Genomic DNA, 22,723 nt, shown 5'->3' on the forward strand with positions numbered 1-22,723 from the left:
CACCAAGGAGATGAGGGAATGGCAGCCCCGTGGTGCCCCATGGCTGAGCTGCGGTCCCTCTGCAGCGCTGTGTGTCACTGCCATGCGCAGAGCAATGCTGGGTCCCAGCCAAGAGGACAAGCCCAGGCCAGCCCTGGCTCCATGGCTGTCCTGGAGACATCACCAAGCAGCAGGAGGACGCGGGGAGATGGAGGGGAGAACGCTGAGGAGAGGAACAAAACAGGGAGGTGAGCAGAGAGATGGATGGGAAAGAAGGGGATGGGTCGAGATGGAGGGGCTGGGGAAGAGGAGGTGATGTGCTGAGGGCAGGCGGATGGGGATGTGGGGCAACGAACATCTCTCCACTGAACCCCTCCTTACCTTCCCAGGCTCGGGAGCTGCCACAGTGGCAAGTAGACGTCAGGGGGCCAAGGGCTGCACACAGGGCCTGGAGAAGCCAGCAGAGCAGAGCACTGCTGCCATGCAAGGAGGTGAGATGGGCTGGGGAGAGATCACACAGCCACAACTCGAGGCCAGATGTGAACCTACACAGCTCCTACCGAGTGCTCCATCTGTGGCCATATGGGTATGTAAGTGCATGGTGCAGGTGTGGGAGTTGTTAGGTTAACCTAGCAGACAAACCTGTGCTTCCCAAATGTCGGTAGCATTTGTGATTCCTTATTAATGGACACGTGCATGGCACAGCAAATATAGGATTATTTCATCATCTTTGTTACAAAGAAAGAGCAGGAAAGCCTCAGGGCTGAGTTTTAGCTAATGGGGCTGATATCTCACCAGCAGGAAAACACCACCGCAAACCCAGAAAGCTGAAGGCTCGCCCTGCTGCACACCGTGAGGACTTTGGCCGTGGGAAGAACTCTGACTCAACCCAAAGTAAAGCCAAAGGGGCACAGGTGGGCACGGAGGTCAGCACTGTTTCATCATCAGCTTCCACCGTTCCAGACTGCAGCCAAACAGCTCTCAGCCTTTCTGCTCAGTTTAAGGAAAGCCTTCGGTGGGATGGGATCCTGGAGGACCCCGCAGCGGAGGAGGAGAGGCTGCAAACCTACAGGCTGAACAGAAGGAAGCGGTATGAGCTGTACCTGCAGCAACACTGCCCCACTGCAGGGCATCACCCATCACACTGAGCAGTGCTGCAGTTCTTTTCCAGGGCAGCAAACAGCTCCTGAATACTGAGCGAGCCCTCCGAGCTGCAGCCTGAGCTGTCAGCAGAAAGCTCTCAGCGAGCTTTGCAGCTCATTGCTCACCGGTTTGTAACCACACAAAGAATGGGATATTTGCAGGGGGGGGGTAAATGATGTATTTATTTCTATGCAAACACCATAAGAACCACGGAAAAGCTTTGAGTGAAAAAGAAATGAAGGACAACGAGGCCTCCCTGCATTACGCTTTTCAGATGGTTTATTATCAGTAAAGTAAAAGACAACTGAAAATGAGAGGGGGGGACAAACTCCACAGCCATCAGAGCGTTTGCACAGAGCTGACCAGAGCTTTGCAGATGTTGGAGCATAAATAAAAAGTAAAAAGTATCTCTACTAATTAAAATACATTAAAAGGCATCGGCTTGCTTCATAAAAACCAGGTTGTGCCACCTTGGGGTTGTGTTTAAGGGACCATCTTGGTGTGGATTTGAGATGCACCCCCTAAATTCCGCTGTCTGAAGCTGATGTGTTTAATGACAACACCGTGCTGCTCTTCATCCTGGAGCAGAGCCCACCTGAACCTTTGCCACCCTGGAACTGTTTTGGGATTTGGTTACCTGAAGCAAAGATGAAGGACGTTCCGTTCTGAGCTAATAAATAAGTACAAAACCAAAAGGACGACAAAACAAACCGCACCAACTCACGCCTGCTTCCCTGTTGCAGTCTCCCAGATCAGTTCATGCTGAAGTACATTTCCACACCACTCACCCCATGTGCACATACACACCCTAAGCACAGCTCCAGGACAGGCTCCCGGGTCTCTAACTCACTAAATCCTCATTAGATGCAGGTTGAGAGCTGCCAGTGCAACCTGAAGTTGTTCCCTTTGGCCCCACAACTCTCCTGCTGCACATGGCAGCAGTTTCCTGCAGCCCAAGCTGTTACCCCGTCCTCATCCCTTCTCTGCTGCCTGGAGCTGCAAAAGCAGTTTCTCTCCTGCTCTACACTTCTTTCCAAATCATACCTTCAGAGCAGACACGAATGCCATTGGATAACATTTCAGATCTGTTAAGCACAGCACCCCAGACTTTCTGTTAGCTCTTTCCAGCAGATTCCAGGAGGCCAACTTCCAGATGAGAGTCCCATAATCCAAACCAAAATGAATGACAGCTCTGGCTGTACGTAACCCAGAGACCTGGTGGTTTGTCCGCAAGACTGAACAGCCCTTATCTTTGCACATCCCCACAAAGCATCCAATACACTTCCCCCAGCCCAACGCTATCCCACATTCTATTATTGTTTTCTCCGGGAAAACGCTTCCCCTTCTTTCCATCTGCACTGCGGGGTAGGGGAGGGAACCCTTTAACAGCAAAGAAATCCCTCACTGAGTCACACCCCCACCGAAAACCACCTGACGCTTAAAGTAGGAATAGGAGCTGAGCAAGAGGTGGGGACTGCAAAGGTGGGCTCTGCACCCAGCGCAGCAAACAGAGAGCGATAGCGCGGTGAGACGGGAGCGGGATGGATCGGAGCACCGGGATGGATCGGAGCACCGGAATGGATCGGAGCACCGGGATGGATCGGAGCACCGGGATGGATCGGAGCACCGGGATGGATCGGAGCACCGGGACGGATCGGAGCACCGGGGACGGCCACCGCTCAGCAGCCATCCAGGACGCAATCGCTCCCGAAACACTCAGAGGTTTCCAGCTCGACGCTGGAGAGGAAACGCCGCAGGGATTTGCGGCAGTTGTAATCCAGGGTGGTGGTGTACACAGTCTTGGCGTGCTTCGGGTAGACGATGGTGGTGCTGGTGAAGCGCTGGGCTTTGTTGCGGGGCTGGAAACGCAGCTCGGCTTTGTAGCTGCGCCACGTGCAGTCGGGGACGCAGACGATGGTTTGGCTGCAGGAGGAAACGCTGAAGCCCACGGGCATGTAGACGTCGTCGATGAAGTGCTTCTCTGAGTCGTATTTCACTGAGGAGGTGTACCTGGAACGGAGAGAGGAGGGGAGAGATGTGGGAGAGCTCTGCTTGTGCAGCTTGTGGGAAATGGAGTATCAGCGCTGCTCCTCAGCTCTACTGCCAGCACTGGGAACCACCTCCCCACCACTGCTGTCAGGTCAGAGTGTGGGAAGCCTACAGCCATCCAGTGCCTCAATCTAGAGGGCTGCATTCACCCTTAGGCTTTGCACAGAAGCATCCCTACTCTGTGCTGTGCTAAGTCCATATTGTACTCTCTGTTTTTCACTGTCAAGAGTGATCTTTCACCCCCTTTACGCTGCAGCAGCTCTGGGTTGGCCTTCACTCAGTGCAAACAGCCCCACTGGGCTCCTTCCCACCTCCAGGCCTGCAGATTTCAGCCCCTCCTGCACCAGGCAGAGGACAATTCCTTCCCCCTAACAAAGAGGTGGCTTCTGTGAAGGTCCTCTCCTGGTTAATGAATTGAGAGGCAGCATTTAGGAGTAAAAGCAGGGCTGTAAAACACAGGAAGTCTTCCTGGAAAAAAACCATATGGGATTAAAGAGAGGCTGAACACTCCTTCAGTCTGTGCAAATGTCCAGGTCCAGGAATGTACAGCTGCGTGAGCAACAGCTCTGCAAATAAATTAACTTGACTCACACACTGATAAGGCCCAGCTACTCCTTTATGCGCTAGCTCCTTCCAACCAGTGATGGTGTAACACAGTATTTACCTTATTTCCTTTGGTGGCAAAGGGTCAAACTCAACGCCTTCACCAAAGGATAAAGGACACAGTCTTGGAGGGCAGCTGGAGAGAGCAGGGCTGGGAGAGAACGTGGAATTCTGCGAGAAAAGTAAAAGTAACGCCTGTTAAGTCACAGCATTGGCATATTCTGTAGTGCTTCCTGTTATGTGCAGGAGAATCTGCTGGGCAGAATGCTGGGGGTGCAACCCAAGGGCACAACACCACCCCAAGGAGGTGGGCAGGGGACAGCTCTGGAGAGCACAGCGCTCCCTTCGGGAACAGCGCAGGGCACAGGGAAGGCACAGCCCACAGGCTGGCAAGGAATAAACTTCACGTGGCTGCTGTACCACAGCACCGTCCCAAAAGCATTCAACCAAAGCAGCGACGGTCCTGTGAGGTCCCACACCGGGAAGGACCGACTGCTGCAGCACAGCAGCCCCGTGCCCTCTGCTGGAAGAGCAGTGCCGAGCTCCCTGCCGTCCTCAGGGTCTCCGATCCCCCTCCGGCGCTCAGTCCGTCCCAGTTCCACCTCTGCCGTATGAACGCTCGTACCGTAACTCAGCAGTAACGCTCAGGACCGCTTCCCGCAGCCTTGCGCGGACGCTGCCGGCTGGGAGCGCTTTGGCACACCGGCTCCAGTCCCGGCACGGACTCCGGACACCGCGAGCCGTTTTCCGCGGGGCTTTGCGGGGTCACACAACGATCCCAACTCCGACGGGAGACCGAGCTGCCCGGGGCTGGGAGCCGCCAACTCCCTCGGCGTCAGACCCCAGACTGCGGCCTCACCCGCCGTTCCCTCGAGCCGAACCTCCCTCCCGTTTCCCCCCCAGACGGACCCGAACGCCCGGGACGTACCGCAGCCGCGGAGACGGACGCGTGGGTTTCGGGTTCCGGCAGTCCGTTGTGCGCGGTTCGCTCCGGACTCCCGGCGGAGAGCGGCCAGTGTGGATGGGCGGGTCCGGGGCTGGGGGGCAGCCCGGAGTCGGGGCTGTCGAGCCCCGCGTCGCCCCGCTTCCTGGCGTCGGGCAGCTCGGGAACTTCGCGCAGGCTGAGCCGCCCCACCATGGCGGCGCCCCCAGCCCGGCCCCGCTCCGCGCCCTGCGCCCGGACAGCGGCGGCTAGAGGGGCGTGGCCTATGGGGGCGCGGTCACGAGAATGGGCGTGGTTACAGCCACATGGGCGTGGCTTAAGGGGGTGTGACCCGCGAGAAGAGGCGTGGTTAGCGCAAAAGGGGCGTGGCTAAAACAAAGGGGCGGGGCCTACGCGGCGCTCGCAGCCCTCACCGAGCAGTGGGGAGAAGAGCCGTGGGGCGTCCCGGTGAGCGTCCGCTGTGGTGAGCTGAGCTGAACGCCCCGCGTGCGCCCGGCTGCAAGGGTGGTGAGGCAGTGGGGAATTGTGAGTCAGGTCAGAAAAGACCTCTCAGATCCCCAGGTTCAGCCCCACGGCATCCCACCGTGCCCACTGAGCACTGCCCTCAGTGCCACATCTCCGCTGCTTGAGATCACAGAATCACAGAATGGCCAGGGTTAGAAGGGACCGCAAGGATCATGAAGCTCCAACCCCCTGCCACATGCAGGACCAACCTCCCTCTTTAATACTAGACCAGGCTGCTCAAGGTCCCATCCAATCTGGCCTTGAACACCTCCAGAGACGGGGCATCCACAGCCTCTCTGGGCAGCCTGTTCTAGTATACTTCACCACTCTCTCTGTAAATAATTTCCCCCTGACACCGCACTTCCTTGTGTGCCACTGCAGCACCACTCCTAAGAGCAAATGTTTCCTAATAAACCTGACCCTCCCCTGCGTGACATGAGGCCATCACCTCTCTATCACTGGGAGAATAAATCAACCTCACCTGGCCACAACGAGCAATAAGGTCCCAGAATCAAAGACAGGCTTCAAACAAAGACCCTTCAAACATCACAGAGCTGCCCCCAGCTCCCGCTGCAGAGCTGAAGCCATGCGGCTGCGCTGCCGCCCTCAACCACATTATTCAGGCAAAGCTGCAGAAGGTGAAAGAGGAAAACAGGAGAGGCCTTTCCAGCACTCAAAGAGACTAAAGGAAGGGTTTCTGGAAAATCCTAATGAAGTAATTGCGCCGTGTCATCAGATTCGGTGGGGGAATACTCGTGTGGATGGAAAGCAATGCCTGCAGGCAGCCAAAGCAAACAGCCCCGTGCAGGAACACGCTGTCTGGCCTGATGGGCCCAGCACCAGAGAACCCAAAGCCTTAAAAAGAATTCCTTCGCTGCCCCCAAATTGAAAGCAGAGCGGAGCTTTCAGCCGTAGGCGTCTGTGGTTTGCAGCTATGCTGTGCTGGGAACTCCGGATACTTCCTCAAGGAATTTACATTCCTTTGAAGAAATACTATGAGGCTGTTTGTCTTTGCTGGAAAAAAAAAAAGAAAAAAAAAAAAAGCAGATGGAAAGAAAAAAGACGTTGAAAAAAATAATTGATTGAAATCTTTGGGGTCTGAGCAAATGTGCTGGACAGGTGTTCGGTTCCTTTTGATTTAAACACATTCCCCAAGAAGAGCAGTGGGAAAGCCGATCGCCTCTTGCTCCAAAACCTCCCATAAAAGCCCTCTATGAAATGAACTGCTGGAGCAGTTTCCGGATGAACACAATTGTTGTTTCAGAGCTGCTGTGGAGCTCCTGAGCTACGACTGCTCTGCCAGTAACCAAGTCAGCATTGTTTACAGCAGGGATGACCTGTGGCATTCCCCCAGCAGCTGCCAGAGGTGTCTCCAGTGCTGCTCCTGCAGTGCTGGGCCCCTCCTGGCTCTTGTTTCTGGGTTTAGCAGCTGAAGCAGAGGGGTCTGAGCAGCCTGAAGTCACCCTGCAGCCCGTGCCCAGGGCTGATAACTTCTTTGCTAGGGTGAAAGTGAAAGGGTTAAGCAGAATTGTAGCTGCTCAATTAAAAGGACACTTGCTGACAGCCTCTCTCTTTAAGCCTCTCATACTGTGTGGATCTATACATCATCACCAATGGCCCTGGAAATCTTTTCCCTGTTTGTCCACATTATTTACTTTTTAACTGCCTGCCCCCTGGCTGGGACAAAGCAGATCTGAGACTCTTATCAAGCTCCTCTTTCTATAAAGGACTTTCCACCAGGGCTGGGCTCGCTCAGTGTAATCAGTAATCAAACAATAACTGCATTGACAGCGAGCCGGGGGGCCATCCCTGAGGGCTGGTGAAACAAATCAGAAGGATGCTGTGTTATTTGATAACGATGGAAAATTATTTCCAAATGATGGGAAATACCAGGCTGCTCCCGTGGGTGCAGACCACAAATGAGCTGGACACCGAGCTCTGCTCGCAGCCACGCTTGGAAGCAGCAGGAATTGCAGGGATTTGGGAATTGCACAGCCCTGGGAATCAGGTTCTTCTCTGATGGATGATGGTGATGGCACCGAGTCATGCTGGCACCTGGTCGCCACCACCCCAGAACTGATGGCACCAGCTCTCTGCAAAGCAAAAGCTGGCAAAGCCCCAAATCCAACCCCATGTGTTCACACCTGGGAGCTCAGGGCCAGCAGAGCTTCTCTGGCTGAGATCCACAAATGAGCACAGGCAGTAAACCCAGCAGTCCCAGAGAAAAGCAAATGAGGCTCTAATTCTCCAGGCTAATTCTATACCAAGCTCCTAAGCGGGGCTACAGAGGCCAACGAGGTGGGAAAGCCAGGAGGGAGCAGAGCTGCCAGGGAGTCACAGCAATCAGGAGCATGAGCCCCAGCACAGTTTTGGGTGAGGAACTGCTGCACTTTGCTGTGTGCAGCTGTACAGAAAGCATCCAGAAGCATCCAGGAAGCATTTAATTCAGTGTCACAGTCCAACACACAGCCAGAATTACACCTCGGCCAAAGCACGTTAAAAGTGACACTGTACACAGGAAAAAACCTTCCTTTATTCCCCAGAGAAGTAAATGCCAAAAGCTGACACATATGCATACAGACGTGCCAAACCCCAGAAGTACCCAAAAGTCAGGGGGACAAAATCCTCAAAACTGGCAATAGAAAAATGCAGAGTGGAACTCAAAATATCCAGACCTGTAGCACTCCTCAAGGGCTGAAACTAAAAATCCACTTCTCCTTTTATTTCCTCTTATTTCCAGAATGAAACACAGAGAATGAAACAGGAGAAGCCTTCAGGGAAAGACACATGACGATAACTTGAACACCATCTTCAGCTATTCATAATTCAGTGAGAGAGTCATCCACAGACATAGCGAAAATTTATCTCAAATAAATTATTTCCCCCCTCTGGGAATAATGAATCTCTGCAGCACCATGTTCCCCCCACCCCAACCACTGCATCCAACAACAATAATTCACGTTGTGCCTTGAGATAATGTGTCCTTTAAGAAGGGCTGCTCACAATCCCCATGAGCTTTCCAATACCCTTCTTTTGTCACCCAATGTGAAATTAGGAGAAGAAATAAGTGAATAAATGGGTTTGGGGAGATCTGTAATGCTGTCTCTCCTCGTTGCTACCTCCCACTGCAGGATCCTGGCCCGGGGACCCCAAAAACACAGCCAAAAGAGACAGTGTTACCTCACCTGTTGGCATGCACCTCACTGCAGGGCTAAGGCGTATGGAGCCGTTAGGAGACACCTGCCTAGTAAGGATCTCTCTGTGGGTTTGTTCGTTCTGCTCGAATCCTGTGACCATCTCCTGACTGCTTGGAGCAGGCTGATTTGCTGGCTGTGCAGAAGGAGTACAGGGTTTTACTATGCTGGGCACACATCCTGCCTTCCCAGTGTCACCAAATGGGCAGAAGGAAGGGGTGCAGCCCATGCCCCACAAATACAGCCCCTGCAGGGAATGGCAGCTGTGCTGGGAGCTTCTCATTTTCCCCTTGCAGTGAATCTTAGGGGCTGGGTGGACAGAGCTCATTTTCCTGCAGTCTGCCTGGCCCCTCCCTCCCAGCTGTGCAGCAATGAGTGCTGATGTCCACAGTGACACATCCATAGGGATCAGTCCCCTAAAAATTAAAGTCACAAGACCCAAATTCAATGAAGTTGGGACCTCACCTGGAAGGCATCTGACAGTGCATTCACTCCTCACCTGCAGGACAGTTACATGACATTTTTCCTGCAAATACCTGTGAATCTTGAGTTAACATAAAGCAGGCACAGCTGGTCTATTGGCCCCAAAGTCCATGTGGGATTCAATTATTTACTGAGTGGGCACACAGTTTCAGAGTCCCAGGAGAAGGGTACAGAGGAGTTCAGGAAGAAATCCAGCATGGGTAGAGAGGAGGTGATGAGTGCCTGCACTGAGCCTCCTCTGGGACCCAGCACAGGCAGGGCAGGGATGCTGACACCCCAGCAGATCCTACTTGGTGCTGGCATCATGGCTCTGTCCCGGGCCTTTCCAACAATTGCAGTTGAGCTTTCAGATGCCTGAAAGTTGTGAAAGATTATTATTATCATCATCATTGTTTCATTTCTTTCTGTCCCTCCCAATCCCCAAATAAATAACGAAACAGAGGAGCAGCTCTGCAGCAGGGAGCAAGCAGTAACACCAAGTTCTCAGGCAAAATCCATAGTGATGCAGCAGGTGAGCCTCACTGGGCTGGTAGCTGGGACAAGCACATCATAGCCAGATGCTCTGTGCACCTAAACCCCTTTTGTAGCTGCTGACTTCAAGGTGCCTCTGTTTTCTCCACCACGGTGTCCTGGGTTTCACCCATGCTAAGCTATCTAAGGGCAAACACCGTGGTCAGATTCTCCCTTGGTCTGAATGGAGCAGCAGTGCCACAGCACATGATGGGCAACAGATCACAGGGCATGAGAGCGATGGGACACGGATCTTCCAGCAGCATTCTGTAAATATTAACTCCCAAGAGCTGTGCTCTCCCAGTGCCTGCAGTTAGTCCTGAGCAACAGGTTCCTTTTGCTCAGAGTCTTTTTTTGATGAGTTTCTCCAGTTTCCGTATCCGGGAGGATTCCTGCTCAGGGGTTGGGGTGCTCAGTGAGAGTGAGCTGCTGTTCTCCACCCCAGAAGGAGGTGCTGGGAGGCGCTGGCGGAAAAGCTCCAGCATGCTGCTCTGCTCGCTCCTCTTCAGGCCCTGCCACAGCAAAGGGAAGCAATGAGGTTAGATCGAGGAGCAGGCACATGGGCTGATGACTGCAGGAAAACTCATTTCAAATCTCCTTTGTTCACCCCCCAAACAGCAGATCTCTCAGTGACACAGAGACAGCTGAGCTCTGCCCCTTGTATATAGCTTATATAGCTATAAGCACGCTAACCAAACTGAGGAGGTGCTCTTCAGGAGCAACTCTACACACTTTCACGGTAGAGAGGACACGTTTGCCTTCAAAAATGTCTTTCCTGCTCCCAAATCCCTTTTATTTCTACTGAGTCACCAATAATCTCAGAGCAGCTCTAGAAACGAGTAGAAGTTCTGCAGGACTGTTTCTAACCTTCATGTCCAGTATCTTCTGGAAAGTGTCTGTGCTGCAGTCAGCAAGAAGCTTGATGTAGTTGTCAACAAACACAACTGGGGGCTCATGCGGGGCCATAACCACCTGCCAAGGCAAGAACAGAGGAGCTCAGACAAATTCTAGGAACTAAAGGCAGTGCTGAGTTCAGGCATGAGAGTGACAGCAGGTCTGGTTTCTCATAAAATACAATGTTTAAGGAACAAGTAAGGCGTTGCATGTGCCAACAGGTAAATGTGAGCTGAAGTCCCCTGCCCAGCAGGGGACCAGGCAGCAGGAGTCATGCATGCATGTGCATGGCAACATGTAGGGCAGGAAGAGCACAGGACCAGACTCTTCCCCATCTCTGAAAATGTTTCCATATGTTTCCACTGACCCATCTCACCCCACACTGCATTCTGTCACTGAGACATTTCTCTCTTTCGCTGCACTTCAGACCAATGAAACATCATAGCCATGTATATGCTTATAAATCCTTAATTTACAGCCCTTGTAAAAATCCAGTGCTAAGATGAAAAGCTGGAACTTCAGACACTGCAGCCAGAGAAGAAAGGAAATGGCTCTGCAGGATGTGCACTCCTTGACTCCCTCCTCTGTGCTCACATCTGAGCTTTCTGCAGCTTAGCTGAATTAACATGTTTGTGCCATCCGTGGGCTTAATGATCCTCCCACTGAATTAGCTGCACGGGTACAAGCCAGGACTCAGTGCGTCACAGTGGCACTGTGTGCAACAGAGGCATCACTTCTAAACCATCTCAGTAATACGGAGGAGAGCCTGTGACCCTGAGTGCATTACTCCATCCTTCTGACGGAGTGAATTTCTTAGGGAAAAGACTCCTCAATGTACAGTGTAAGCATCAAGGAAAGACTGGATTCCGTGCACAACTGGCAACACTGTTTCCTGCTCCTGTTGGCAATAAAAGGGTATTTTTCTTCAGGCTATTTCTACAAAAATTTAGACTTGCTTTAACGTATCTAATTACACCTCAGTCATTTCATCCCAAAAGCAGAGAATTTCAGAACTGATTTACGAATCCAGAACACAAACTCAGCCATGACATCACCCTGGGTGGGTGAGCAAAGCAACATGGAGAAGCGGCCGAGCACAAAGAGCCCAAATCACTGTCAGAAACATCCTCACAGTGTGGTCATCGAGCAGGGGACAAACCCACTGCCCAGCACAACTGCAGAGCTCCCTTGGCTTCCCCTGGGCTCAGACCTACCTTCTTGCTGCAGAAAGACAATGAGGGGGAAGGGGAAGCAGGGGAGATTGCTTTGCTCGTTACTTTTTATGAAGACAACACACAGCTTTTGGGTCATTTTCCAGGCACCAGGTCTGGAAAATGAAAAAGGGCTCTGGTGAATACAGTAACCCAGACATGTTTGCACTGGCTGTTGCACTAGACAGTAAACAGGTGACTCAAGCACAGCTTGGCTCCCCTGCGGGATGAAGTCTGCACAAAGGCCTGGAGTAACCTGAACTGGAGGGTCTGCCCTAAGACAGACACTCATGGATGTCAGCTCTCATTTTCACAACCTCCCAGGGGAACCTGCTTGCCTCAGCTCTCCCAGTAAGCAGAACCTGAGCACTCAGCTATCTTGAAAAATGAGGACAAAACCCCAAATGTGGTGATAAAAGAGAAGCAGCAGCAAAACCAAGGCCAACGAGCCAGGTTTCTGCAGCAGCTGGCAGCACACCCGTACAAGCACGCATACATTCACGTGCAATCTGCAGTGCTGTGTTCAGAGCAAGGGCCCCCTGGAATTTGCTTGCTTGGATTCCCAGGCCAGCAGTCTGGCTGGCAGGTTATCAAAAGCCTTGAGTTACCTTCAGGATCATTTCAGCCCGAGTCATGCCTTTCACCACTATCCTTGTGTAGCTGGCAGGAGCCTTTCTCACCACTTGGGACCCGATGGAGGGCAGATCCAGGAGGACCATCTTCAGAGAGTGAGTGTCCAGCAGCAGCTGCAATAGTTAATCACACCCTGTTACGTGGGTCCCTTCTACACAGCTCCATTAGCTGCTATAATCCAACACGCCAAAAGTTTAATACTTCTCACGCTGAAAGCATCCTGGTAATGGGACTGCAGGGACAGGAGGGGCTGACCCATGTAATGGCACTTCAAGGAGACAAGATCACCCACAGCTATTTATCAGCACCAGCTGTTGGCTCTAACAGCACTGCTCTGTGGCCTTGGGGCAGCCCAGCACCTGGCACACACAGCCTGCATTCCTCCCTCCTCTTCCTTCTGACAGTATGAACTGAGAACTATAAACAGTACAAACAATCTTGATTACCTGTAGCTGGATCATTATTTAAATACCAAGGTCAAATGAATTACCAACATGCTTCCTCTTGCAGCTAACAAGCAATTACATCAAGTTTTCTGCATTTACTCAACCAATTGTTTTTCCACGTTAAAAAAGAATTACAACACAACATCTCTACCCTAAGAACTGCACAACATCCTGTGCTGACTGCAGCTCTCAGCCTGCTGCATGGTGGTTTTCAGCAGCCCAGAAGCAAGCAGCAGCCTCTGTGTTCAGCACTGACTGCTCAGCCCCTGCCTGACAATCCACTCCTATGGGTTAGGATGTCACCAAGTGAAATTAACCCCAATACTGCACTCTTCCCATACGTCTAAAAAGGCGGAGGTCAGAAACTGCAGGAGATGAACTGATGTTATCAGTACGGTTCTGGGAAGCCAGGAAACCACAGCACAAAGGGGCAGTTCTGTGCACAGCAGAGCTGCTGAGCCTGGTGCTGTCAGGCTGTCCCTCAGAGCAGGATTCCTGCAGATCCTAACAGACCCCATGAATTTTTTTCCTGGCGGAGGAATTCTCCTTTCCATGTAGACTTCTTCGTGCTCACTTACATGGAAAGGAAACCATTCTGCCTTAAGGCTCCCCAGCACCTCTTGCCTAGTAAGACTCCAAACTCCCACCAAGTTCAGGTTTGGCAATTTTGGGAACAAAATAGAAAAAATATCCCACTTTGTGACCATGACCCCAATCTCCTGGCACAGTTCTGAGGAAAGGAAGATGATGGCCATTCTTACATAGCAGGAAAATCATAGGAGGCAAAAATCTGTTTGCACTCCCTGTTGGCCAGGACACAAACTCTGTCATCAGCCCTCTGGCTCCTTCAGCTTCATTTCCTCCCAGCAGAAGGGGCCAGCACCTGGGGCCAGTGGGCAAAGCCCCTGCAGGACATGGCATCCTTCTGCTTGATGGCTGAGCAGGCAGTGAGTGTACACGAATTCTGCCCCTTTTACCAACATCTGTATGGACTTCTTGAATACAGAAATGGTGAAATACTACTTAGAACACAACTACTACTTCTTACCTGTTCTGCTCCCACCATGCTGATAGGCTTGCACTTAAAGAGGTGGTTGATGAACTTGGGAATGAAAGAGCTGCAAAGAAGAGACACAGAATGACAGTTAATGTCAGTATCTGGATCATATGGGATGCTGGGCTAACAAAGCATGCAGGACCACAACAGCACCTGGCTTTCCACAAATGCACAGTAGGTGCATGGCTCTCTAGCTGACTCTAGGCACGTTAAGAATAATAAATAGAAATTAATTATTCTGCTTTACTCCAGGATGATCTTTAAGTTGAGAATCTGCACATAAATGAACTGCTGTAAATTATATATGAAGTACTACAGCACAAGTTAAAGAACAAGAAAACCAACTATGGTACGTTCTACACACCAGGCTTAGTACAGCTATTCATGGACATGGAGTGGAAGCATCTAGATTGTATCCAGAACTGACATTTTATTGCACACCAGTAATTCCACAACACGTATATTACAAACTGAACTTGAGATCCAGCCAGGGCTGGAGGTCTGCAGGGACACACGCAGGACAGCATCCCTCCAGAGAGCTTCCAGCCAACAGAGTCAGGACAACACATTCTCCTATTTTGCTATGATGCTCAAGGTACATACACTCAATAGCAGAGAATTTGGTAAAGCTGGAAGCCAAGCCCAATATCCACCACGTTGCACAAAGCATCCCAGAATTTTGGTTTTGGCTTTTTGCTTCTTGTTAGCAGGCTTTGTGGTAGCTTCGTGCTCCTGTGGCAAAGCAGCAGAAGATAAGAGCCCTCATCAGCTGGATGCAGCTCACGTTATTTCCAGGGCCTTGTCCCAACATGAGGCAATTCTTCAGTTTCAGCATCTCTGTCCTTAGGTCTCACAGTTGGGTCTGTTTTCTGAATGAGGCGCTGCTTTTGGTGATGATGTGAATTCAGTGTGGTTTCCCCCTCCCATCTGTCAAGCTATTTTTTCCCTTCCAATGAACAAAAGAGCACCGTCAGCGTCTTGTTTGTCCTGACACCTGTTCTCCAAGCCAGGACTTTTATTTTTCACCCTTCCTCATGAACAAATGACAAAAGCATAACTCAGGCATAGAACATGCCAAGCTGCTGAGCACAGAGCACGAAATGGCTCAAGGAAGAGCCTTCCCAAGCAAAATCTCCTTCCCTTTCCCTTCGCTCAGACACAGCTGTGACCTCTCACTGAATCATCCTTTCCTGGAGAGGCATCAAGTAGAACAAGTTCAAACCATTGCTGAGAACCAGCTACTGGGCTGCCCTAAACAACATTGAATTTGGCCACTGGAGAAACAGCCTTGGCAATAGAACGTAAATAAGGGGAGAAAAACAAGCCCTGCCTCCTCCTGTAATAAAGCACTTAGAGATAGCTCAGGAGGCAGGTTATACCTTAGAAGGCCATTTTTCAGGTGTGTGAATGATTCCCAGAAAGCAATTAGTGAGTGCTGAGCACAGCTGGAGCTCAGGCAATGCCACCAGCTCCGGGTGCAGCAGTGTGTCCAAGGGGAAGAGCACAGGAGGTCCCTGTACCTTTGATCTGCATGTGGGTCCAATGCTCTTGCTCTCTGTAAGGTCAGACATGGAGCTGATGCTCACATTGTGCATGAGAAACTTTTTAGCACCATATAACCACGTGGTATCTCACAGCCAGCACTCTGCCTCACATAAAACCATTCCCAGGCCTTTTAGGATGGCCACCCACAATCAGTGCAGAAGGAGAAAGCGACCTTCCATCCCCGCATGCCTGTTATTTCATGCTGTCTTATTGGAAACAGCTTTTCAGCTCTAGCAGGACAGACGAGACAAACCATGAGATCCAAAGGCTGCTCTGTTTTTTTAGGGCTTTTTTTTTTCTTTTTCTTTTTAAGAGCAGTTGCCCTTAAGTGAAAAAAAAAAGAAAAAATCACTCGACTTTCTTGTGTAGGACTCAGAGTTTGGCTCTTGGAAGCAAACCCAATGTGAGCGATACGTGCACGTTCAGCAGTGAGTGCTCAGCACACACTTTTGTGCTCTGAACGCCTTTAACTCCCTGCACATCCACAGAGCTCCACTGGATGCCAGAAATCATTTGCAGCTTCGGCTGTAAAACCAGCTCCATCGAAGCAGACAAGTCCCTCGTGTAACAATAAAGCAGACGAGGAACCTAAAGCACAGAAACCACAGCATGCGAGAGGCTCCCATCCGATGGGAGAGGCTCAGCCCTGTGTTTTCCCAATCCCCCACGCTGATGTGCTGAGCAGGGCAGGCAGGGAGATGAGCAATGATGGGATGTCATCCCAAGCATCCCGGTGTCACTGCGTCACCGCAGCGCTGCACTACGCCGTGCCCAGCCCTTGTGGACTCGCCCAGGCTGAGCTCAGCATTCTGCTTCCAAACCAACAGAGCTCCTCGCTGCAGCCCTCCTCCATGTAACCCCCAGGGCCCGCTGCTGCACGCCTCTCACTAATTCAGGGCAGTGAGGGTTGCACATGGGTCAAAACAAAGCGAAAATGACAGATGAGATTAGAGGATTGATGCAATTCCTGACGGTAATTCTTCTCCTTCCAGACTTGGCTCACATCTCTCTTTTAAATTTGGTGACTTTAGCTGCCTTCTCCCCCGTGGTCCTGTAACTCAACCCCAGCCCTTGATGCAATCCATTAGAGCAGAGAGTGGCTGGCAGGTCACAGAGACGCAGGCATTAACATATAGAAGGCAGCTTTCTGTGGTGTTCCATGGAATAAGCTCTGATGAAGGCACACACTTCAGATCTGGACTCCTCTCGTATGTGAGACTGAGGTATTTTATGCAGAGCTTACAGGGTATGTGCTTAGCAATAAAGTTAAAAGGGAGACAACTAAGCTGAGGTATTATGAGTGTGCTGTGAACAGCTGAGTAAATTTTTTTTCTATTATTATTTATCACTATGTGAGCAATATAAAATTCAAGCATAACCACATAAAAGGCTTAAGTGCAATACATTTTCACTGGGACAGCTTTTCAAACAGTGATTATGGCCAATGTCATAATATGATTTATCAGTAACTGCTCCTTAATGCAAACTAATGAGTACCCAGAGATAGAAAGGGGGAATGAAACGCTGAGGCCAGCCTCCCTGCTGCGAAAGTTAATGGTTCTCAGGAGAGCCTACTGCAGCTTTTCCTGCTGAAGCAGGAACTGGAGCACTGCTCTCAAATCCACACAGTAACTGCCAGGCCATACGGTTTATTTCAGGATGATTAGCTTATTATGGTTGAATGAAATGTGAAAGATTTTAAAGGGAGACACATGATATGTATGGTGCTGCTCCCAAGGCTCTACCAGGATAGCCACATGCAGCCACAACTGGCCAAGTCCTCCTGTGCCTTTTCCCTGGGGCATTGGATGCAGAGCTCAAATGGCCTCAGGCAAGCAAGAGTTGAAAACATCTTCCCAGAGAACTGAATTTTGGTTTTGGATACATAGCTTCAAAGCTTGGATTTCCAGAAGTGCTGGAGAACGACACCCTCAGCCCTGAATACAAAGGCAAGAGGAAATTTCTGTCTCATTTTCCAGTTACTTCCACAGTATCAAACAATTTGCCTGGAAAACACTCAGATATTTGCATTTTGGGGGTTATGATGTTTCCAGACCTTTCTTGAGATAAGAAATTGAACTATCTTTTAATTTTGCCAGCAGCTGCAGGTGTTTGCTGCCCTACCCCATGTGCCTGGATGGGGTAGACCTGGATTGGTCTTCACCCAAGCACTGCCTGCACATTAGGAAGCAATCAATGGTCACATACTGACAGACTGGTGAACAGCAGAGGAATTCTGTGCCACGTTGGTAACTTACTTTGCAAACTTTATACAGAACTGAGTGAAATACTTTCTGGTGGATGCCAGGTTGTCACGGATGATGGGGACGTTCTGCTTGATGTGGAGAATCACTGAGGTGACATAAGGACTCTGGTCACCAACATGTTCCACGTTCTGCCACTGCATCTGCACAAAGAGGAGATAACAAACAAGCAGTTTAACTCACCAGGATTCAAGCAATACATAAGGAAAACTGTGCAAGCTTCCTGCAGAAGGATCTCTGAGGAATTATCAAGAGACTGTCTCTGCAATTCACCACCATCGAGGTCATATCCCTTGTCACTGCATTGACTGAGCAAAACCAGAACAAAATGCAAAGAAGGAAGACCCAGAACGGCCCTTTTTGCACCAGAACAGAGAGACTATGGCTGGTAATGGGAAACACCAGCATTAAAAGAGGTTTTTGGAGCACCCTAGGCTGCCTTAATATTTAACAGCTCCCAGTTTTTTGGGATGAAGTGCCCATATAAATCCTTATTACAGGCATTTGAGAAAATAACTGCAAGCTTGCAAAGTCTGGATTCCTGCACGGCAGCCAAGGCTTTAATATTGGAGAGACCGATGACAGATAGGTGGAGGAGGTAGAAATGAAGTCCAAAACACTCTAAAGCAATGCAGCTCACACTGAAATACTTTCAGTGTACCAGCTGGGATGCCAACTTCAGCTCAGCCCAAGCACACAAAGAAAAGAAAAAAAAATTACTCAAGCTCTCATTTTGTCTTCATTTACTGTCAGCAGAAACACAACAGACCATCCCCTGTCAGCCAGATGTGTGACTCTGTTGGCTTTCTCAGAGCTCTGTGAAAAAAACATGAGGAGCACACACAGCATGAGGCGTTAGGAAAAAAAGAAGCGCTTGGGTTGGACCACGATGGCCCTGGCAAAACATCTGTGTACAAAACTGAGTCCCAGTGAGGAACACAAGCAAAGTGCTCCCAGCACGGCTGCTGTTCATGCACCCTGCAGCAGCTTCATGGAGCTCGCTGAGAGATGCAGCTCCTCGTGCTGGAGATGGAACAGGAGGAAAATGTGACAGCCAGGACAGATGCAGAAGGTGACTATTTTTTCTTTCCACTGGGCATTTGTTCTTAAATATTCCTCCTCGAGTTCTCAATTTTGCATGTAAAGGGTTTTTTCTGTCCTGTTTTTAATTTAATTACAGCTCCTTTGTCCCCCAGTTGATTCAATCTCATCCAAACAACATGCAGCAGCAGTGAGTTAACAGGCAAAAGAAGCCAAATTCTTTACAAAACCACAGTGTCTGACAGTCTGCACGCATCCTACCAAGGCTGTCCTTATGTACAACCAACAACCCAGACTGCTCATCTCCCAGGAGCTGCATATTCAGAAGGGATATTTCTCCTGTCACCTGCTCTACAGGCTTTAATTCCTCCTTTTCTCTGGAAGGCTGCTCAGCAGGCAACTGCTTCATAGAAACTCAGGTTGGAAAAGACCTCTCAGAGCCCCAGGGCCAACCCCAACCCACCCCACTGACCGTGTCCCCTCACTCCATATCCAAAGATGTGGAACACCTCTAGGGATGGGGACATCCCCACTCCCTGGGCAGCTGTGCCACTGCAGCACCACTCTGAGAAGAAACACTTCCTAATATCCAACTTCTGGAGAAAATACTCAGGATTTGGGCATTCTCAGTGCTGGCTCTTCTCAACAGACAGCAGTCCTAGATGAACATTCCCATCTGTAGGGATGGCCAAAAAGTGGGAAGGGACTGCTGAGCTGACTTACTACAACAACAACAGAGTAATCTTTTTCATTTTGTTGGTTTTCACTCCAAAAGCAATACTTTACAACTGAGACTTTAAGGCACGGACAGTAAAAATAGCCCTTTTTGTGTGTATTTCACCAGCAAAAAAAAAACCCCAGTAGCTGCAATGCAAGAAATCGTACACATACTGAAAAGTCATCAAAAGAAATATGAGCCCAACTCTTCTGGTAAAGCTTTGTTCCTGACATTTTCAATTTATACCTCTTTTTCCCCCACCGTATGTTTTTCTTGGGATATCCACATAGTTTACATACACTAGCTGAAAATCACTCAAAGGATGAGAGCAGAGGAACCAGCAGATCCTGTGTCTGCAGCAAAACGGGTCATATTGTGGATTCATTGGGGATGAACCACATCTCCCTTGCAGCATCCCACTGCCAGCTCAGCATTCCTGGGCACAGGGAGCACCCACAGCCCCGGATCAGTGCACAAGGAGGGAGCAAAGTGAAGGCAGGGGGCAGGGAGCACCAGGATCCAGGCTCCAACATGCTCGTGCTGACTTTAATTAGCAGCTGGCAGCTCTGATCGCTCTGCTCTTGGGTTTTCCTCGTACGCATTGGAGATGTTAAAGCTGTGCTTGTAAAGGCTTGCTGCTGTCCATTCAATTGTAAGGAAGTGGGAAATTACAGCTGTGCCAAAAGGTTTTCAGCAAAATCTAAAAGCAGCAAGCGATCTACTTGAGTCACTAAAATATTCCCCAGTCCCTGTTCTGCATGCAGTTTTACATATAAATCGATGTTTAATTCAGCAAATAAACGAAACCTTATCCAGTGCAACCCATAAGCTTAATTGGGGCAAAAATACCTCATGCAGATTAGCTACTTCTCATCCCAACAATTAAAAAGCACACCAGGTAATTAAATGCCACAACACGTTCACAGCGCTTTGCTATCCACAAGAAGTACTGTGTGGCAGCAAGCCATTTCTTGGCAGAATTTCCATCCTCTATTCACAAACGTACATCAGATTCAAAGAAAGGATCAGCACTGTTCAGTCCTGGGCATCAGGGCTGGACATCAGAGCGAAATAAATGAGGAGGAACTGAACAGTGGGAGAGCCCTAATGGAGCAGCAGCCTTGAGATACATCTTCACGTACAGAAACCTGGAACGGGTCAGCCCAGCAGCTCTTAGCACAGACTGAGATTTTAAGCTTCCAAATATTAAATGTTAAAGAGAGGGAAGAAGGGGGTGAGGGAAAAACTCTTGCACCAAACCCAGGTCTAGTAAAACTTGTATAAAGCCAATAGGGGAATGCGTGCACAAGTGACAAGTATTTATTTAGTTAATTTTATAGCACTTCACTTGTTTATAAATCATCAGTCCCATCACATATGCTGCATCTTACTATTTTTCCAAAGACAAAAATAAATGGCTCACCAGCTGCTGCTTTCCCAAGGCTGTGGTTTACTTGGGTATAAACAGAGCCGAGTGATTCCAGCTCTGCTATGCTGGGTGGGTTCAGGAGGATCTAAGGAACTGTCATGGCAAAGAAGCGACACCTGAAGCACTGAGCCCTTCCTAATGGTGTTACTTTACTGGAGCAAAAATCCCCTTTCTGTGGGGGACTTGTGAAAGCTCTCTTGCTAGCTGCATTCCACTTCCAATATTAGCTGGGGGTGGTGAGGCTGGTGACAGCTGGACTGTATCATAAAGAAAAAGTGAGTAAAATTCAAGGCACGATCCTACCAAAATGGAGATCTACATTTAATATTTCTGCTTTAAAAACAAAAAAAGTTCAATTCACTTTTGTTGTCTTCACCTTTGTCCAGAGCCCTCTGGGTTTTCACAATACTTTGGCAAGAAAACACAGCTCTGCATTTCAAACACATAAAAGCCAACAGCATAACTGCAATCAAATCCTTCAGCTCAGCTCATGTGGGCCTCTCTAGGAATGGCTCCATACATCCTCAGGAGGAGCACAGAAGCAATAGGGCTCAATATCCCAATTCCACATTACTCTCTGACTGCCTCCACCTAACAGCCACAAACCAGCAGCCAAGTGAAACTTCTCCTCCAAGAATACAAGCAAGGCAGCAAACGAGAATGGAGATTTGAAATTTCATGCTAAAAAAAGTTCTCTACATCTTGAGGACTCTCATTAGCATTAGCACTGGGAGTCTGAGGTAGATACACAAAATATTCAGTTGTTTGTGTGTTTAAAGAGCTGCAAAAGAATGAAAGCTCCAACATGAATTTTAGGTTTTGGAGTGAAAGATATATTTATAGTTACAGTAATCGCTGCTCCAAGAAGCAATCAATATATGGATAAGACTCAGAGTAAAGAATGAAATCAAGCAATCACAGCAAACAAGACCTCTAAGTAAATGATGTGCATGTTAAGGTTACCTCTCCCCAGGCAAATCCACCCTTACCTTGCTCATAGCAGTCAGGGCAGGGTCACAGGCTGCGTCCAAGTCCTGCACTAGCAGCTGTATGCTGTTGGAAATCACACTGGAGAAAGAATCAAGCATAAGTTTCAGGATAGAATTCAGTGTCAGAACTGGTTTCTTTGGCTGTGGAAGGAAGAAAACTTACTAGATGAACTTGGCATTATGTTGTGAATTTACATGGCTACAACTTGTACTGAAAAGAACCCAGGAAAATCTGCACGTTGTTCATCAGGAGCTGCATAAGAGAGGACATTTTTATAGCTGACCAAAAGGTTGCAAATGGTGAGAGATACCTATTTGACTACATTTCAAACTAAACACACCTCCTGTAAAGCAGCAAATGTGTTGTAAATGCAATGCATCACAACACACCATGAGAGATTTGATGCTGGTTATGCTGGAAGCCACTCGAAACCTTCACTCCAGACAGCATAGAGCAGTACTTCAGCAGCAGGGAATGAAACCCATACAATTCCAGGCAGATACACAGGAGTTTGTAGTGAGGGAAGCCCAGGCCATAAGCAAGCAGCCTGCATTCTAACAGAGCCTACAGAGTTCAGGAGTTCAAAGGGACTCTAAAGGCCACCCATAGCCTCACAACAGAGCAGGGCACAGATTTAAGTGACAGCACTTTTCCCTCAGTTGAGCTTCGAGAAGAGCCTCCCCCCAGAAATGCTTACCTACCACAGAGGTAAAAACCTCCCAGCCCATTGCTGTAAAAGTGTTTGGTGGTAGCTCCACGCTGTCTGTGATGAAATAAACCCTTCCTAGGGTACGTAAGCAGCAACATTTTATTTTCTTTATGACCCTGAGTAACAGGATGTCAAATCTCAGGAGAAACAACTTGTTTGATGTTGAAGGAGCGAACGCCAAAGAGAGTTTTATAGCTATGACTTAAACTGACAGCAGACTGAACAAAGTGCTCTCCTCTGGAACAGACTGAACCTCAATTAAAAGGTCTTTGCTACAAGATATATCACATCAGGCCTGACAGTTTAACTTTAAAGATGTCTTAAAACAGCAAATACAAGCCACACATTAAAGCAGTCTCCAAAACATGCAGTATTAGC

The 22,723-nt window shown here is 49.4% G+C and overlaps 3 protein-coding genes across 5 annotated transcripts in view; 1 reads left to right on the top strand and 2 right to left on the bottom strand.

Moving 5' to 3' along the window:
* Positions 1-10: 10 nt before the first annotated feature.
* On the top strand, positions 11-1,277 carry C20H17orf97 (chromosome 20 C17orf97 homolog). 3 transcript variants are annotated; one of them, XM_048966717.1, is made up of 4 exons: positions 11-227; positions 369-470; positions 778-893; positions 978-1,277. In XM_048966717.1, exons 1-4 carry the CDS (start codon positions 11-13, stop codon positions 1,125-1,127), a joined length of 585 nt encoding a protein of 194 aa, XP_048822674.1. In that variant the 3' UTR covers positions 1,128-1,277. The 3 variants fall into 3 exon arrangements, with proteins under 3 accessions (XP_048822674.1, XP_048822672.1, XP_048822673.1); XM_048966715.1 differs by having other exon boundaries at positions 778-1,277; XM_048966716.1 differs by having other exon boundaries at positions 781-1,277.
* Positions 1,278-1,383: 106 nt separating this feature from the next.
* RFLNB (refilin B) lies at positions 1,384-5,014 on the bottom strand. The gene is made up of 3 exons (XM_048966718.1): positions 4,703-5,014; positions 3,836-3,945; positions 1,384-3,132 (listed from the first exon to the last, which is right to left on the bottom strand). Exons 1-3 carry the CDS (start codon positions 4,910-4,912, stop codon positions 2,802-2,804), a joined length of 651 nt encoding a protein of 216 aa, XP_048822675.1. The 5' UTR covers positions 4,913-5,014; the 3' UTR covers positions 1,384-2,801.
* A 2,630-nt stretch (positions 5,015-7,644) lies between these two features.
* VPS53 (VPS53 subunit of GARP complex) overlaps positions 7,645-22,723 on the bottom strand; it is a 49,055-nt gene continuing 33,976 nt past the window's right edge. Inside the window, exons 17-22 of the mRNA XM_048966828.1 lie at positions 21,636-21,714; positions 17,453-17,601; positions 13,641-13,710; positions 12,122-12,259; positions 10,276-10,380; positions 7,645-9,920 (exon numbers count right to left, since the gene is read on the bottom strand). Of these exons, the coding sequence (XP_048822785.1) occupies positions 9,750-9,920; positions 10,276-10,380; positions 12,122-12,259; positions 13,641-13,710; positions 17,453-17,601; positions 21,636-21,714 (712 nt within the window). The 3' untranslated portion in view covers positions 7,645-9,749. The remainder of the gene's footprint in view (positions 9,921-10,275; positions 10,381-12,121; positions 12,260-13,640; positions 13,711-17,452; positions 17,602-21,635; positions 21,715-22,723) is intronic.

This window comes from Lagopus muta, chromosome 20 (assembly GCF_023343835.1).
Source record: "Lagopus muta isolate bLagMut1 chromosome 20, bLagMut1 primary, whole genome shotgun sequence".
Lineage (NCBI taxonomy): Eukaryota > Metazoa > Chordata > Aves > Galliformes > Phasianidae > Lagopus > Lagopus muta.